The sequence below is a fragment of the Typopeltis vanoorti genome, chromosome 2 (genome assembly GCF_054136105.1).
Source record: "Typopeltis vanoorti isolate ZY-2024b chromosome 2, IOZ_Tvanoo_1.0, whole genome shotgun sequence".
NCBI lineage: Eukaryota > Metazoa > Arthropoda > Arachnida > Uropygi > Thelyphonidae > Typopeltis > Typopeltis vanoorti.
The window spans coordinates 43,769,691-43,786,894 of NC_143550.1; the positions used below are offsets into that span (position 1 = coordinate 43,769,691).

At 33.5% G+C, this 17,204-nt stretch overlaps 1 protein-coding gene across 1 annotated transcript in view; it reads right to left on the minus strand.

Annotated features, from left to right (window-relative positions):
- Positions 1-17,204, minus strand: part of LOC150108972 (H(+)/Cl(-) exchange transporter 7-like) — a 327,290-nt gene that overhangs the window by 216,532 nt on the left and 93,554 nt on the right. Inside the window, exon 10 of the mRNA XM_090401357.1 lies at positions 8,614-8,724. Coding sequence (XP_090257483.1) covers positions 8,614-8,724 — 111 coding nt within the window. The remainder of the gene's footprint in view (positions 1-8,613; positions 8,725-17,204) is intronic.

The window sequence follows — 17,204 nt, forward strand, 5'->3', positions numbered from 1 at the left end:
ATTACTATCATATTGAATAACTGTTGTAATAAATTTGGTATGAAAATCAACAATACAAAGACAATGAAAATAGGCAAAACATTGAAAACACCAACTGTATCCTAAATGGAAAACCTATAGAACAAGTAAAATATTTCCTATTTCCATGTTCAACACAAAAATGTGCACAAATTCACATGCAGAGAAGATGCAAGAAATAAGAGTCTCATTGAACATGTTATATTTGATAGTGATGTTTTCCCACTAGTTCAGGACACAAGAACATACAGAAGATTTGAAATAGGAAGTGATCGCTATTTAGTTTTGAGCAAGCTTGTGTAAGAAAGTTTTAAAATGAATCAAAATTGAGCAGCTTTCAGAGGTGAACTGTAGATTCAAATACACAAATATCATTCAAGAAAAAATGAAAATAGTTTGAAAACAAGAACCAAACCTTGGAGATTCAGTGGCAAGGCAAAGCCTGAAGAAAACATTGATTGATTCAGCCAGAGAAGCATGGTGGTTATCTGTAAGGACAGCAAAATCAGAATCCAGGATGGACTCAAGAAGTTAAAGAAGCAGTCAAGGAAAAGAAGAAAGCATATCAAAAGTTCCTGGTAAGAAAAGTTCTTGTATTCTTAAGAACACAAAGAAAATGTATGGAAGTGAAGTATGGTTTAAAACTAGCTAAACAAAAGTCATGGGAAGAATTGGATAAGAACATAGAAAATACATATCAGGAAAGTGATAAAATATTCTGGAAGCTATTGAAAAAAGTATAGAATTGGAAACTTGGGAGTACTATAAAAGGAATCAGAGATGATAAAGGTGACATGAAAACTGAACATAGATATTCTAGATATCTGGAGTAATTACTTTTACATATTGCTAAATGAAGCAAGCAATGTCAGCACAATGGGAGAAAATGTCCAACAGGAATGAAGTCAGAAATACATATCAATACTTGAAGCCACCAAAAACCTGAAATGTGGAAAGGCAGCTGGAGTAGATGAAATTCAACCAGAAATGATCAAATATGAAAGTATAAAAGTTTTACAGTGGTTGCACTGCATAATTCAGAAGGTCTGGTCAGAGGGTCAAATTATGGATGATTAAAGTAGAGTAATATAATATAAAATTCATCTATAAAAACAGAAATAAAATTGAATGTGAGATATTTACAGAGATATTTTCCTACTCCATGTTCCTTTTAAGATTTATGCAAGTATACTTGAGAAACAGCTAAGAAAAATTGTGGAAGACAAGCTGGATTCAGGAAAAATACTAGTTGTAAGGATCAGATTTTCACTTTAAGACAAATAGGTGGGAAATCTTGAGAATATAACGAGGATTTGAATATAAGTTTCATAGATCTGGAAAAGACATGTGACAAGGAGCTAAAGGGAAAGCTTATCAGAACACTACAATTAGATTTTGTAAATGAGATATTATATTGAGAAATATATATAGTCTCTATTTAAGCTGCAAGTCAGCAGTTAGAATTGAAGGAGATAGAGGTTTGATGTTAAATCATGTGTGTGACAGCAGTGCATATTATCTTCGCTGTTATTCATTATCTATATGGATAACATTATGAAGGAAAGTGGTTTTAAATCTGATATCGAAATTGGAGATGTTAATCTCGGCATTTTACTTTATGCAGGTGATGTTATACTTCTGAATAAATCCAGTACAAGTCTGCAAGATTCCCTGACTAAATTGAATAAATTTGTATTGAAAAAATGTTGTAATAAATTTGGTATGAAAATCAACAATAAAAAGACAAAGACAACGAAAATATGCAAAACATTGAAAATATCAACTGTATCCTAAATGGAAAATCAATAGAACAAGTGAAATATTTTATATTTAGGCACAATTTTTAGTGAAGATGGCAAATTAAATATGGAAATAGAACAACAGAATTAGTAAAGCTGGTATGATAGGAAGTCAGCTGAATAAATTTATATGGAATAAGAAGGAAATTAGTCAAAACACTAAGTTAACTGCATACAAGACAGTGTTCAAACCAGCTTTAACTTTAGGATCCGAGAGATGGGTAAGAAATAAAACACTTGATCAAACTATAGATGATATCAATATTAAAAATGAGGATATTAGGAATATGTTAGCAAGCAGAGCTAATCTCAGATGGCATGGTTACTCAAACAGAATTTGAGAGGAAAGATTAGAAAAACAAGTGCTGTTTACTAGGTTTGCACAAAAAGACCCAAAGGAAGACCAAGATCTAGGTGGACTGATACAGTAAAAAGCGCCTTAGAAGACAAAAATATAAAATTTCATAATGTTGGAAGTGTTGACATATAACAGATTAATATGGAGCAATATTGTTAATTAGAAGTTAGTAATGAAAGAAGTTAGAATGCAAGAATGCTAAACATTGTGTAAAACTAGCTAAACAAAAGTCATGGGAGGACTTTGGCAAGAATATAGAAAATAAATATCAAGAAGGTGGCAAAATATCCTGGAGGTTGTTGAAGAAGCTTAAGAATGGAGGAAAGAGTGCCGTAAAAGAAATTAGAGATGATAAAGGTGACATGAAAACAGGAGAAAAAGATATCCTTGAAGTATGGAGTAATTACTTTGAAAAACTGCTAAATGAAACAAGCGGTGATGACAGCACAGTGGTAAAAAACACTGACCAGGCATGCAGTCAGGAATACATATCCATACTTGAAGTAGAAAAAGCCATCAAAGGCTTGAAATGTGGAAAGGCAGCAGGAGTAGATGATATTCGACCAGAAATGCTGAAGTATGGTGGTATAAGAGTCTTACAGTGGCTGCACTGCATAGTTCAGAAAGCCTGGACAGAGGGACGAATTCCCGATGATTGGAGTAGAGCTCTCACAGTACCCATATATAAAAAGGGAAATAAAACTGCATGTGAGAATTACAGAGGTATATCCCTACTGAGTGTTCCTGGCAAGATCTATGCAGGTATACTTCAGAAACGGTTGAGAAGAATTGTGGAAGAAAAGCTTGGTGAAGAACAAGCTGGATTCAGGCCAAATAGAGGCTGTCAGGATCAGATCTTCACTTTACGACAAATAGTCGAAAAAGCATGGGAATATAACAAAGATCTGTATTTAAGTTTTGTCGATTTGGAAAAGGCATATGACAAGGTGCCAAGAGAGAAGCTATTCGATACGCTGCAGTCATATGGTGTCAATGGGGCATTATATCAAGCAATACTTAGTCTTTATTTGAGTTGTAAGTCTGCAGTTAGAATTGAAGGAAGTACAGGAAGATGGTTTAATGTTAAATCTGGTGTGAGACAAGGATGTACATTATCCCCTCTGTTATTCATTATCTATATGGATCACATTATGAAGGAATGTGGTATTAAACCTGATATCAAAATTGGAGATGTTAATGTCAGCTCTTTGCTTTATGCAGACGATGTTATACTTCTAAATAAATCCGCTACAAGTCTGCAAGATTCTCTGACTAAATTGAATAGCTGTTGTAATAGATATGGTATGAAGGTCAGCAATAAAAAGACAAAGACAATGAAAATAGGCAGAATCATTGAAAATGTCAACTGTGTTGTGAATGGAGAACCTGTGGAACAAGTGAAACATTTCAGCTATTTAGGCACGATTTTTACTGAAGATGGTAAATTAAATATAGAAATAGACAACAGAATCAGCAAAGCTGGTATGGTGGGAAGTCAATTGAATAAATTCATATGGAATAAGAGAGAAATTAGTTGGAACACTAAATTAGCTGTATACAAGACAGTGTTCAAACCAGTTTTAACTTATGGATCTGAGAGCTGGGTCAGAAGTAAAACACTTGACCAAAGACTAGAGACCACAGATATGAGAGTCCTGAGAAAGATTAGAGGCGTGAACAGATGGCATCAATGGCAATATCATATTAAAAACGAGGATATTAGGAAAGAACTTGACATTGCCAGCATCCAGGAATGTGTTAGCAGAGCTAATCTCAGGTGGTATGGTCACTTAAACAGAATGGGCGAGGAAAGATTAGCAAAACAAGTGTTCTCTGCCAGGTTGGCAGGAAAACGACCCAGAGGAAGACCAAGATATAGGTGGATTGATACGGTACAGAGTGCTTTAGACGATAGAAATATAAGATCTGATAATGTTGGAGTCTTGACAAGTAGCAGACTGATTTGGAGGAAAATTGTAGATAGGATAGGAAATTAATAATGATGTAATTTTTTTCATGTAGTAGTATCATATCCTGTACACCTCTTGAGGGTACATGGCAGGAATTTGATGATGATGATGAGAAATTAGTAATGGTATAACTTTTTCATGTAATACTAACATAATATCCTGTATACCCCCCCCCCCTTCAGGGTGCATATCATGAATTTCATGATGGTGTCTTATCTCTAATTTGTAGTAAATATGATGTGAACTTTTTGTTACTAGAGACTGAAAGGAAAAGCATACAATATATGTGTGTATGTATTTCCTAGCTGCCAAGTTTATACTTGGCAGTTAGGAAGTAATACATGTGATTATCCAGAATGTTTTTATTGTTGATTTACAGTAAAGCTTGTGAATTAAATCATTAATACATTTGATTCGTATATGAATTATCATTGTTCTTTGTGTGACTATACTAAAGAACATTTGTTGCTGCCAATTCCTATTTCGCTTTAGAAACTAGCAAGAGTAACAGCACCTTTACTTTTATTTTTTAAAAACAAACAAAAAACACTGAAACTGCATTTTTTAAAATATCTGATGATGTTTATTAATTTTTATGTTACATAAAAATTCTTATTCTTTACATTTTACACATTTTTTTCTAATTGGACAAAGTCCTAATGATGGACATCAGGTCTTCATCCAATTAAGAAGCTGACTTGTTCACACCAGCTGTGCCATCCCTGCCTTTAGATTCACTATGCACTCTAGTTATCTATCACTTCTCTCTCTCTCTCTCTCTCTCTTTCTAACTGGAAGTGAATATGAAGTTCACTGACTGAGAGTTTGGCTTATTTTTGATTTGGATGATACAGACTGCACATATTTGTTTCACTTTGGAGATTCCCTAATAAGTGACATTCATTTAAGATAATGTAACATTTTCTACTCTTCTAGATTTGTCCCATTACTGCTTGCATCCGTACTTTTGATGTTGTTTTGTCTATTTTCAGCTATTTACTTTTATACTTTGTTTCCTGCCATTTTCTTTGTTTTGAATGGAACTGGGAGATTTCTCTTTTTTCCTATAAATTCATTATAGTGAATCTTTTGCTATAACAAATTATTTCTCTGATCTACAGGAGTTTTCTATAATGAGAACTCCAGTAGATTAATGTTAAAAAGTTAAAATGAATTCACTGTTGCATTATCAAGTGTTTATTGTACTACGTTTCTATATATTAATTTTTCCTTGCATACTCTGATATATTCACCAGATATTAGTAATGAAAAATGAATCTGAATCTAAGAATCTATGTGAAATTCATATTAAATAACAATAAACTAGAGATAAATTTCATGAACAAAACATACAAGACACACTTGCATGAGTTCTGTTTGTTTCACATTTGCTGTATGCTACTTTGACAGAGCCTTAAATGTCATTCTTCACACTGCAGTGTGACGAATTGCACTGTTTTCATTGTTTTTTCTAGTCATATAGAGACAGAAATGTTTTCCCCCTACTATAATCTCAAAAATTAAATATTTGGTTTTGAGATTATGCTCAAATATTTGACTTTCTTGCTAATTTAACTGACTCCACTGAGCATATATTCTAATCTACATATGAAGTAAAACATTGCTCAGATAGCATACAAATATGATGATATTGCAATATATATATATATATATATATATATATATATATATATTTTTTTTTTTAATGTGAATTTTATCTATGAAAGGATGCAAACCAATTTGTACATTAATACTGAGAGTTACATAATCTGGAAATCCTACTCTATAGATGAAACATGGAACTTTTTCAAGCCATTTAGACTTCCTTCACCATCTCCAATAATTAACATGCTGGACTCATACTATATGATGATGAAAATCATCAATCTGAAAACATACACAAACATCCATGCTCATGCTAGGATATGATCTCATGGCCTGATGGAGAGTGGACATACCAACCAGAGTAGGGATTATGAGCTGGTGATCCTGCATACATTTTTTGATTGGAATCTATCAACTGAATGGGTTCTAAATTTTATTTAGAACCCATTCACTTAGAAATTTAAGTGAATTAATATTTCTTTGGTGCCCATTTAACATATACAAATAAACTTTAGAAAGAGAACTTGCATAACCTTGTAAAAATATTTATTACATAATGTTAGACTGCCAAAAGAAAGATCATTATAGGTTTAATTTTAGCTGCCAACTAGAGGAACTTTTTCTAGGTCTTTCTTCATTGGTTCCTAAATTAGTTGATCTTTGGGAAGGCATTTTTAAGTCCCGGAAACATGGATTTTTAACCACAAAATTCAAAAATCTATCTGCTGTACTTCTGCTTTGAGATATTAAAAAATAACAGCTCTGAATAACACTGTTAAATATTTATTTATATGTGACTTATACTTAATTTCTTATTTTCCTCGTTTATACTTGATTAGTTGTTACTGCTTGATTATATCCTTTCTTATTCATAACCTTACTCAATTATAATCCTACCAGCTGCTCTATTGTTATGTCGTTACTTTCTCTATATTTTACTTCTATTCTATCTTTCTATTGCTATTTACTTCTTCAGATATCGGGCCTAATATACTTATATCTAGGATTGTTTCCTCTTCGGATACTGCCGAATTTATATTTCGCTGCACCAGCCAGTATCCTATAGTAGAAAAGATCCTTACTCAGGGAGACAATACTAGATTCTGAGGCTTTCTTACACAATATCTTACCTTAACACTACCGTATAGATTCAGATTATTGCAGTCGTGACCTAAATCTATAATTATACTTTCTTTCTAATTCTTTCCTGCCAAAATAGGTTCTATTTTTATAAGTGGTAGTTTGGAATCGTAATCAGGCATGACTCAGGTTTAGGTAAATATGACATGTTTATTGGAATATCTAAACAGAATACAAAATTCATACACTCAGTTATGACTCAATACTAAATGAAAACTCAAGTTAAGAGGTTACCATATTCTAAATTAATTAAAGATCATAAAGCATGCGAAACACTATAACTGCATATTGGGATAGATAGCAAATGATATGAAGTTAAACTAAAATTCCTTTCTGTAATGCTATTCATAAGATAATATAAACAAACATTCTAATGTTTTTCAGTTAGTAAAATCCACAATTCTAATCTCATAAAGTACAATTTAATAAAGTACAATTACAAAAGAACTCTTCCAAACAATTCTTCTTACTCTCTCAAAGGAGGTTAACTTTCTAATTAGAGAACTGTCCACAGAGTTCTTTAGAATACTGTTCTTAATTTCATATTTGCAAACAATCTTCTCTCTTCTAATGAATTTTATACACAAAATAGAGTAATTTCATCTTACCAAACTTTTCCTGCATCTTTTAGCACCATGTGTACGCCTGGTTACTTCTTGTCTATTGGCTGTCCTTACGCCAACATAGGGGTTACGCTATCTTCATTATTTCTGCCGAAAACTGACTCAAATCTTTGCGTTTCAGGAACAATTCGATGGGACTTTTCAACGACAGCTTGATTCTGCTAGGACTGGAAATTTTACCTTCAGCTCTGCATAGAATCCTACTCCAATCTCAAGAAATCCTGCTGTCCGACATCTTATCTTAGCACTGATGCTTCTCTCCCCCCCCATGAACTCCCACTACTTTCGAGCCACCAAACAGGAAAAATCATATCACAAGAGAGATTTTTTGATATGGCGCTCGTCTCCTTATATTCCTCCTCAGAGCGCCTTCTTTTTCTCGGAGTCCCCTTTGGACACGGCCCTTATCTTTTCATCCCTTGGGTTCATCCCTTGCTTTTTCCCCGACACTATTATGCTCTTGTATTCCCAGAATTCGCGTCAATATATGTTCCGCTTAAGCAACTGCTGCCAGCGTTACACTGTACATTTGTAGTTTTATACCTTCCAAGAAGGTATAAAACTACACATTGATGACTCGCAGTTAATTTTACACAGCTTAAGTGAGGCTTAAATTAAGTCAGATTATCCCTCTTATAAAACATACTCAAATAAAATCTTAATATGAACACAATAGATATACATATTGTACATGAAATAAGGAATGCAAATTTTATACATAAAGTGAAGAAGTTTCACTTTTAATTTTAGCTGATGTGCAAGCATTTCTCTTTTTTTGTAAGTTTAATATGTTGGATTCTGAATGAATGATTTCTTTGCAAGATTCCTTCATTCAGGATCTAACAACACCAAGGTAGGCTTTACTGAAGGTTATCTCACTTGTAAATATGTTTTTTTTTTTTTTTTTTTTTTTTTTTTGTAATATAGGCAAAGTTTTTCTTTCAATTGAATGAGTTCTAAATTTTATTTCACTTAGAAAATTTTAAGTGAAATAATAATTCTTTGTGCGCATTTAACAAATACAAATAAACTTGAAAAATTCAAGCTATGGAAAAAAAAAAAAAAAAAAAAAAAGAAGTAAATAACATAAAATAACTTACATCAAATTTCCCAAAGTTTAACAAACCAGAGTAAGATAATTCAAATGGGTGGTGGTGATAAGCACTCAAGATCAAATTCAGAGTAAAGGCAGAAACCATCGAGCAAAAAAACTAAAATAAAAAGTAAAAAAGAAAAGACAAATAAATTAAGAGAAATTTTACGTTAGTGCAACTATTTTTCTCTTTCAAACTATGAAATAATTTTTACAGTTAAAGTTTATAGGTGCAATACTAATATCATTATAGCTATGCAGTTTAAATATATTTTTTTAAACTGTTACATAAATAACACTTGGCTGACAGGTAAAATTATATATGTTTCGTTCCTTTAGCCAATTTTTCATAGTGTCAAATTTGAATACACTTAACAAGCATCACTGACACTTCATATATTCAAGTAAGTAACTGATTCATAATGATGTAAAACAATAAAAAATATTGGTTTACATCATTATGTGCCAATCCACTCCCAGTAACGGTTTCATGATGATAAATATCTTGATGCAACAAAAGCTAATGGGAGAGTGACTGAAGCAGGGAATGCTATTATTATTTTAACACTAATAGCATATAATTGCCATTTGGAATGTAATACAATATGATACATAAAGAATAGTGCATAGCAAATACCATATTCCTGTAATTAGAAAAACTGAGAATGAAAGAAATTTGGTTTATTGACATGGTTATATAATGGCTCTGCAATTTGACAATATGTCTGACACATTCTATCTACTTTGCTGAGCAAAGTGAATGAAAATCCAGTTACCATGCTTTTCTGATGACATCAGTGCCATAAGCTTCTTGAGGTAATCTACAATTACTATGGTTATTATTTTTAGCTGCTATTTGGTGTTTATACAAACTCTTCAGTGATCTGAAATTTAGAGAAAATATTCTCTTTGTCTCAGCAAGTGAGACAAAGAGAATATTTTAAATGCATTTAAGAATTTGGAGACCTTTATTACAGAAAGAGTGAAATTTCAGTTTATCCATAAATAAGTGAATGGACACAATAGTGTGAGGGACAAACAGCCATGTCACCCACCTTAATAACAATAACCTCCTTATGGTGTTATCTTAGGAGAGGAAGAGAATTTTAGAGAAAGTGAGAATGCAAGTGTCTGAAACAGAGGCACAGAATCAAGCATTTTTTTTTTAAATTTTGAATTTCTTAGGTTAAAACACAACAGCTTAACATCTTTTAAACATCTTAAATAGTTTAACAGAAAGTTAAAAGCATTGAACACATGAAGAGAATATGTTACATTCAATTTGATTATCATTATCATCATTAGTGTAGAGTTTTACTGCTGGGTTACAAAGTTTACCATACATAACAATAAATTTAAATTCATGTCAAGTATAATATACTGTTATTAACAATGTTAATGAAAATTTAATAGAAAAGGAAAACTAAGCTCTTCTTTGACATGACATACGAACAGGAAGAAAAGAGAAGTAAAGGTAGACCCAGAAAGTCAAAACTATCAAAATTATCTATAATTTATTTTAACACATTATAATCAGATTTAATTGTAAGCCATGCATAAGTTATAAGTCAACCCTCACCACAGCAAAATTGCAGGGATCATAGAAATAGTTCATCATGGTGAATTTCTTTTAGAACAGTTGTGCTTGTGGGACTTTGATTGGGATCTTTTGGTAGTTTGTTATAACAGTGTTTGCTATTATAGTTGTGCTTGAATGTAATATACAATCAGTGCACCATCCATATTTATCATCTATAAAAAATCTAAATGAAAATGGAAATAATAAAAATAACTTAAATGAAAAAGCAAGGGGATCAGTGTTTCAGACATTGGTCAAAGTTCTTGAAACTTGAATCATTTGTATGATTCAAGCTTCAAGACTAAGCATGAGTACTGCAAGGTTTCTCGAATGAGGAAGAATTGGGCCTAAGTGTCACTATTAGCAAAAACTATGGATAGGATTTAAGGTTAATGAGAACTCTAGGGTACCCCAGCATTGATGAAGAAATCAGATAACGAGGAACATGACAATGTACTGAATGACCAGAAAGAGCAGGAGGCAGACTATAAGATGAAAGACTGAGTTCTAGCAATTTAGCCTTCTTACCAATCAAATGCCTTAGAAATATCAATAGCCATGTGGTGAGTATTCCCATTGCGTGTGTCCAAAAGTGGATAGTGTTAGTGAAGCACTATGCTGTAGAACAAAAGTAGCAGAATCCATTTGGTGGATCTTGAAATAGTGAAGAAGCTGGGTATTAATGATCTCCATTACTTTCAAGAGCATTGAGGTTAGAGAGCAATGGGATGAGTGTGATGCTGACTTTTATCTCCTTTTCAGAGACAGGCTGGAAATGTGATATGAGTATGGCAGCCTATTCTGGAGCACAAATTTTTAGATTAACTGGAGGGATTCTATCAACACACCTGAGGACTTTTCTGATGTCCTAGTGGAAGATTTAAAGGAAGCATGGTACAAAGCAGTTACTGGTATAGTGGAAAGAGATTTATCCTGATCATCTGTGGAAGAGTTGGAGGAAAAGACAAATGCCAATTGGTGTACATAGTCATCATGCATAATCAAATGTGAGAGGTAGAAATGAGGAATGACAAAAAGTAGAATTATGCCTACCAGTCTTAGCATGAGAGAAAGAGTCAAAAGGCTACAGAACTGACCGACTGACTGACATGTAACAGAAATACTTTAAATCTGCATAAATCTTGGAACACTGCCCTATCTACCTGCCAGCAACAATCTCAGAACATCACCATACAGTGCCCATTCAGTTGTTGCTTTGGAGCTCACTTTAATTTTTAAATATTTCATCAAATAATTAATCATCATCAAATTCCTGACATGTACCCTCAAGGGGTGTACAGGATATGATAGTACTACATGAAAAATTTACATCATTACTAACTTCCTATCTACAATTTTCCTCTAAATCAGTCTGTTACTTGTCAAGACTCCAACATTATCAGATCTTATATTTCTATTGTCTAAGGCACTTTGTACCGTATCAATCCACTTATATCTTGGTCGTCCTCTGGGTCATTTTCCTGCCAACCTGGCAGAGAAAACTTGTTTTGCTAATCTTTCCACGCCCATTTTGTTTAAGTGACCATATCATCTGAGATTAGTACTGTTAACGCATTCCTGGATGCTGACTGTCAAGTTCTTTCCTAATATCCTCGCTTTTAATATGATATTGCCATTGATGCCATCTGTTCACGCCTCTAATCTTTATCAGGACTCTCATATCTGCAGTCTCTAGTCTTTGGTCAGGTGTTTTACTTCTAACCCAGCTCTCAGATCCATAAGTTTAAATTGGTTTGAACACTGTCTTGTATACAGCTAATTTAGTGTTCCGACTAATTTCTCTCTTATTCCATATGAATTTATTCAATTGACTTCCTACCATACCAGCTTGGTTGATTCTGATGTCTATTTCCATATTTAATTTACCACTTTCACTAAAAATCGCGCCTAAGAAACTGAAATGCTTTACTTGTTCCACAGGTTCTACGTTCACAACACAGTTGACATTTTCAAAGATTCTACCTATTTTCATTGTCTTTGTCTTTTTATTGCTGACCTTCATACCTTATCTATTACAACAGTTATTCAATTTAGTCAGGGAATCTTGCAAACTTGTAGCGGATTTATTTAGAAGTATAACGTCGTCCACATAAAGCAAAGAGCTGACATTAACATCTCCAATTCTGATATCATGTTTAATACCACTTTCCTTCATAATATGATTCATATAGATAATGAATAACAGAGGGGATAATGTACATCCTTGTCTCACACCAGATTTAACATTAAACCATCTTCCTGTACTTCTATTTCAGTTTAATTATAGTTCAATTCTAACTGCTGATTTACAACTCAAATAAAGACTAAGTATTACTTGATATAATGCCCCACTGACACCATTTAACTGTAGTGTTTTGAATAGCTTCTCTCTCTTGGCACCATATCGTATGCCTTTTCCAGATCAACAAAACTCAAATAGAAAACTTTGTTATATTCCCATGATTTCTCCACTATTTGTTGTAAAGTGAAGATCCTGATCCTGACAGCCTCTATTTGGTCTGAATCCAGCTTTTTCTTCACCAAGCTTTTCTTCTACATTTCTTCTCAACCGTTTCTCAAGATTACTTGCATATATCTTACTAGGAACACTCAGTAGGGAAATACCTCTGTAATGCACACATTCCGTTTTATTTCCCTTTTTATATATGGGTACTATGAGAGCTCTACTCCAATCATCAGGAATTCGTCCCTCTGTCCAGGCTTTCTGAACTATGCAGTGCAGCCACTGTAACTCTCTTATACAACCATACTTCAGCATTTCTGGTCGAATATCATCTACTCCTGCTGCCTTTCCACATTTCAAGCCTTTGATGGCTTTTTCTACTTCAAGCATGGATATGTATTCTTGACTGCATGCCAGTTGAGTGTTTTTTTACCACTGTGCTGTCACTGTTTGTTTCATTTAGCAAATTTTCGAAGTAATTACATCATACTTCAAGGATATCTTAGTCTCCCATTTTCATGTCACCTTTATCATCTCTAACTCCTTTTACAGCACTCTTTCTTCCATTTCTAAGCTTCTTCAACAACTTCCAGAATATCTTACCACCCTCTTGATATTTATTTTCTATTTTCTTGACAAAGTCCTCCCATTACTTGTTTATTTTTACACACTGTTTAGCTTTCTTACATTTGTCTCTATATTCTCTATGAGCACAAGCTGACTTATTTGCAGGAAACTTTTGATATGCTTTCTTCTTTTCCTTCACTGCCTCTTTAACTTCCTGTGTCCACCATGGAGTTCTGATTTTTCTATCCTTGCAGACAACCTCACCACATGTCTCTCTGGCTGAATCAATCAGGGTTTTCTTCAAGGCTTGCCACTGAATCTCCAAGGTTTGGCTCCTGTTCTCAAACTCTTTCATTTTTTCTTCAATAATCTTTTTTGTATTTTAGTCTAGAATTCACATCTGAGAACTGCTCAACTTTTATTCGCTTTAAAACTTTCTTATATGTTATTCTTTTCAATATGAAATTCAATTTTATCTTGCTCAAGACTAAATAGCGATCGCTTCCAATTTCAAATCTTCTGTACACTCTGGTGTCCTGCATCAGGGAGAAAACATCACTATCAACAATAACATAGTTAATGAGACTTTTCTTATTCCTTGCCTCTTCTCTCCATGTGAATTTGTGCACATTTTTATGTTGGAACATGATGTTAGTAATCCAACAGGTATTTGCCATTATTATTAGCATTGCCCTTTTCTCCAAATTTTCCCAAAATATTTTGTATATCTGACAATCATTTCCTATTCTGCTATTTAGATCTACAACAAGGACCAACTTTTCCTTTTTCATTGTGTCAATTGCTTTCTCTAAAGCATCGAAAAATTCCCCCACTTCTACCTTAGTAGAACCTTCTGTGGGACCATAGGCACAAATAAGTCTCATTGTCCAATTCCACATTCTGATATTTGCCCACACCACTCTACTTGAGACTGCCTGCTTCAAGAAGATTAGCCTCGTATTTTGTGTTGAATACGGCAAAGGTTGGTCGATTGGTATAGCCTCTGCTAATAATGGCTCAGTTAAGTAAGTTTGAGCACAGTTAGTAGTTGGAAGGGGAACCAATCGTTTGATGCTGTTGGCACACTCTCCCTCGATGAGTCTTTGGACTCCCTGGAGGCGTCTAATAATAATAATACTATGGCTACTTCTTTTCCTTGATTGTCATTGCCTGGCCTGAATATAACATTGTTTTAATTTCCCATTTCATTCCTGCTTTCTACATTAATCGAGAAATTTCAACACGAATAATAGTATTTTCAACCCATGTACCATATATAAAAAAGATCAGTCACATAGTAGTTGAGTAAACAACTTGCTTGACAGTGGATGAAAGCAGCGAGAGATATATTTAGTTGATATGGTTGACCAACATTTTTTTTGGGGGATAGCAAAGTAAACTTCGTGATTGTAGTGCCTAGGTGAAACCCCAGAAGTCTATAGAGCACCATTCTTTCGTAAGTCTGGACATAATAGAATGACCAAATCCTCTGAATGCATCCTCAATATTAGTGGGTCTGTTAGTAGCTCTGGAAGAGTGAACTATGTCTTCTAGGCAATTCAGCCTACAATTTAGTATAGATTTTTTTTGTCCCATGGTTCAACACTCTATTATTATATTCATGAAAATTGGTCGCCTGTAATGTGCTGGACATTTAATAAGAATGGAAGACCTAAGACCAGTAAAGAAAGTCTTTCTCTAACCCAGGGGGGGTAATAGATCTAGAAGAAGAAGACCAAGAACTAAATGGGAGGAAATTATGACAGAAGACGTCAAAACTATTTGGGAATGTAATTGGATGACTAAGGCAAAAACAGAGAAGAGTGGCAGAAGCTTCTGAGGCTAGGGCTCTCAAAGGATTGTTAAGCCAATGATGACGATGATGACAGATCAACACTCAGATACTCATTCTCATTCATGTGTTATCTTGCCAAGTGGAATGATCAGTGTGCCTTATTTTGTTGGCTGGATTATTGTTTTTTGTGTTTTAATCTAAATACGTACATGGAACATATCACTGAAACAATTCTTCTTGATATGGTAATATTTATTTACCAATCAACTCCAAATTCTCATCCCTAGTCTAATCTTAGATTCTCTAAGAAATGTGCCAAGGAATAGACTCGTATTGACAATCTTGGTAAATATCCTACAATTTCTAACATAATATTCAATGCCTCTTCGATTTTTTTTTTTATCAGAAAGAGATCAAAAGAATCTTGCCCACATTCAATACTAAAATATCACCTGATGGCATTTCTCTGACTGTACTGAAAATTTATGCTCTAGAGTTTGTTTCTGTGTTGTCTTTTTATTCTCTTCTATTCCAGTGGTGGCTATCCTACAGTCTGAAAATTAGCCCATATTCAACACATTTGTAAGCAGGGAAACAAATCTTTGCCATCTATCATTCAATTTCACTCACTTTAGTTCTTTTTTAAAGTAATGGAGAAAACCCATCAGCATTCAACTTCTATGCTATTTTAACATCTCTCAACAAATAAACAATTAACAGAATGTCACTGTCAATCCACAGGGTCTTCCTTATATTACTTACCTTTTGACAAAAGCTAGGGAAAAGTTTGGGGAATCACAATTGGTTGCACTTGATATTTCTATGGCAATTTATTGCATGTGGCACAAAAGATTAATTCAGTAAGCTTCCATTATATGGTCTATCTTCTGCAACTGATTTGCCACTTTTTCTCTGGATGCACATTATGTAATGTGCATCCAGACACATGGATCTTCATCTTTAAACTTAGTAACTGACATGTTGTTCCATTAGACTATTCTTTCTACCATACTCTTCCTTCTACATATCAATAATCTTCTCCACCTGACTTCAAATTCGATACAATTTATTGATGAGAGTACTCTGCACTCCTCTATCTCACCTGACAGACTGTGCAGCATTACAAAAATAACCAAACTTCTAGTATATCAACTTCTACAATTCTAAATTTTGATTTCCAAACCATTCTTCAATGAGGTTCTGATAACCCTGCCACATTCAATGCTAGTAAAACTCAATCATGTTTTCTGTCAAAAATAACCTTCTTTCTTCCAGTGTTACGTTTGGTAACACCTAAATCTTTTAAACAAGATGAGGTTTCTTTTCTTGGGATTACTCAAACTTCAAATCTCTCTCTCTCTCATCATAATCAAATTACAAATGGAGCCTCAGAACCAAAAAATTAGGTTTTTATTTTTTGCTCAAGGTATTACTTTACCTCTGAATAACTATTACAAATCCATCAAACCACTGAATACTGTTCTTAAATATGGAGTAGTGCTAACCTAAAAATACTTCATGCATTTTAGAAGAAAGCAATTAGGTTGAGTTGATTGATGACCCATATCTCACTCCACATTATTTTACAAATTGTTGTTGTGGAGTGTGTGTTCTGCAAATGTTTCACTAAACACTGTTCATCAGAAAACTGGAATAAGTAATTCCCATCTTTCTTCTAAATTTTTAAATATGTGCAGCAGCTATTCGACACCTCTACTGATGTCTTTGCAAAAGTGTTCAGTCTTCTTTACTAAAAATACTATCTATAGGTCTTCAAATTCAATGTTAACATTTCTTTTTGCTTCACAACTTTCTACCCATCTCTCATGGATTCTCATTAAAAAAACATTGGACCACCATGGCATTTATTTGCTATAGTCTTTGCAGACCGTTATGTGCAGGGGCGATACATATAAAAATAAGCAGTTTCTAATTAAGAGCTAACTCCATAGTATTAAATCACAAAACTATACAATCCATGTATATTATCAAATATACAGACAGTGTTTCCTATCTAAAAAAAAAAAAATTAATATGTGAGGTACTGTTAGGGATACTGGTAGAAGTATGATAACTATCCTGGAGAAGTTTGATCAACTGTGAGCATATTTTATTTTTTTGAGAGCGGATTTAAACAAAAATTGACTGAAGAAAATATCAGATCACATAACTTTACCACATATATTACTTTCA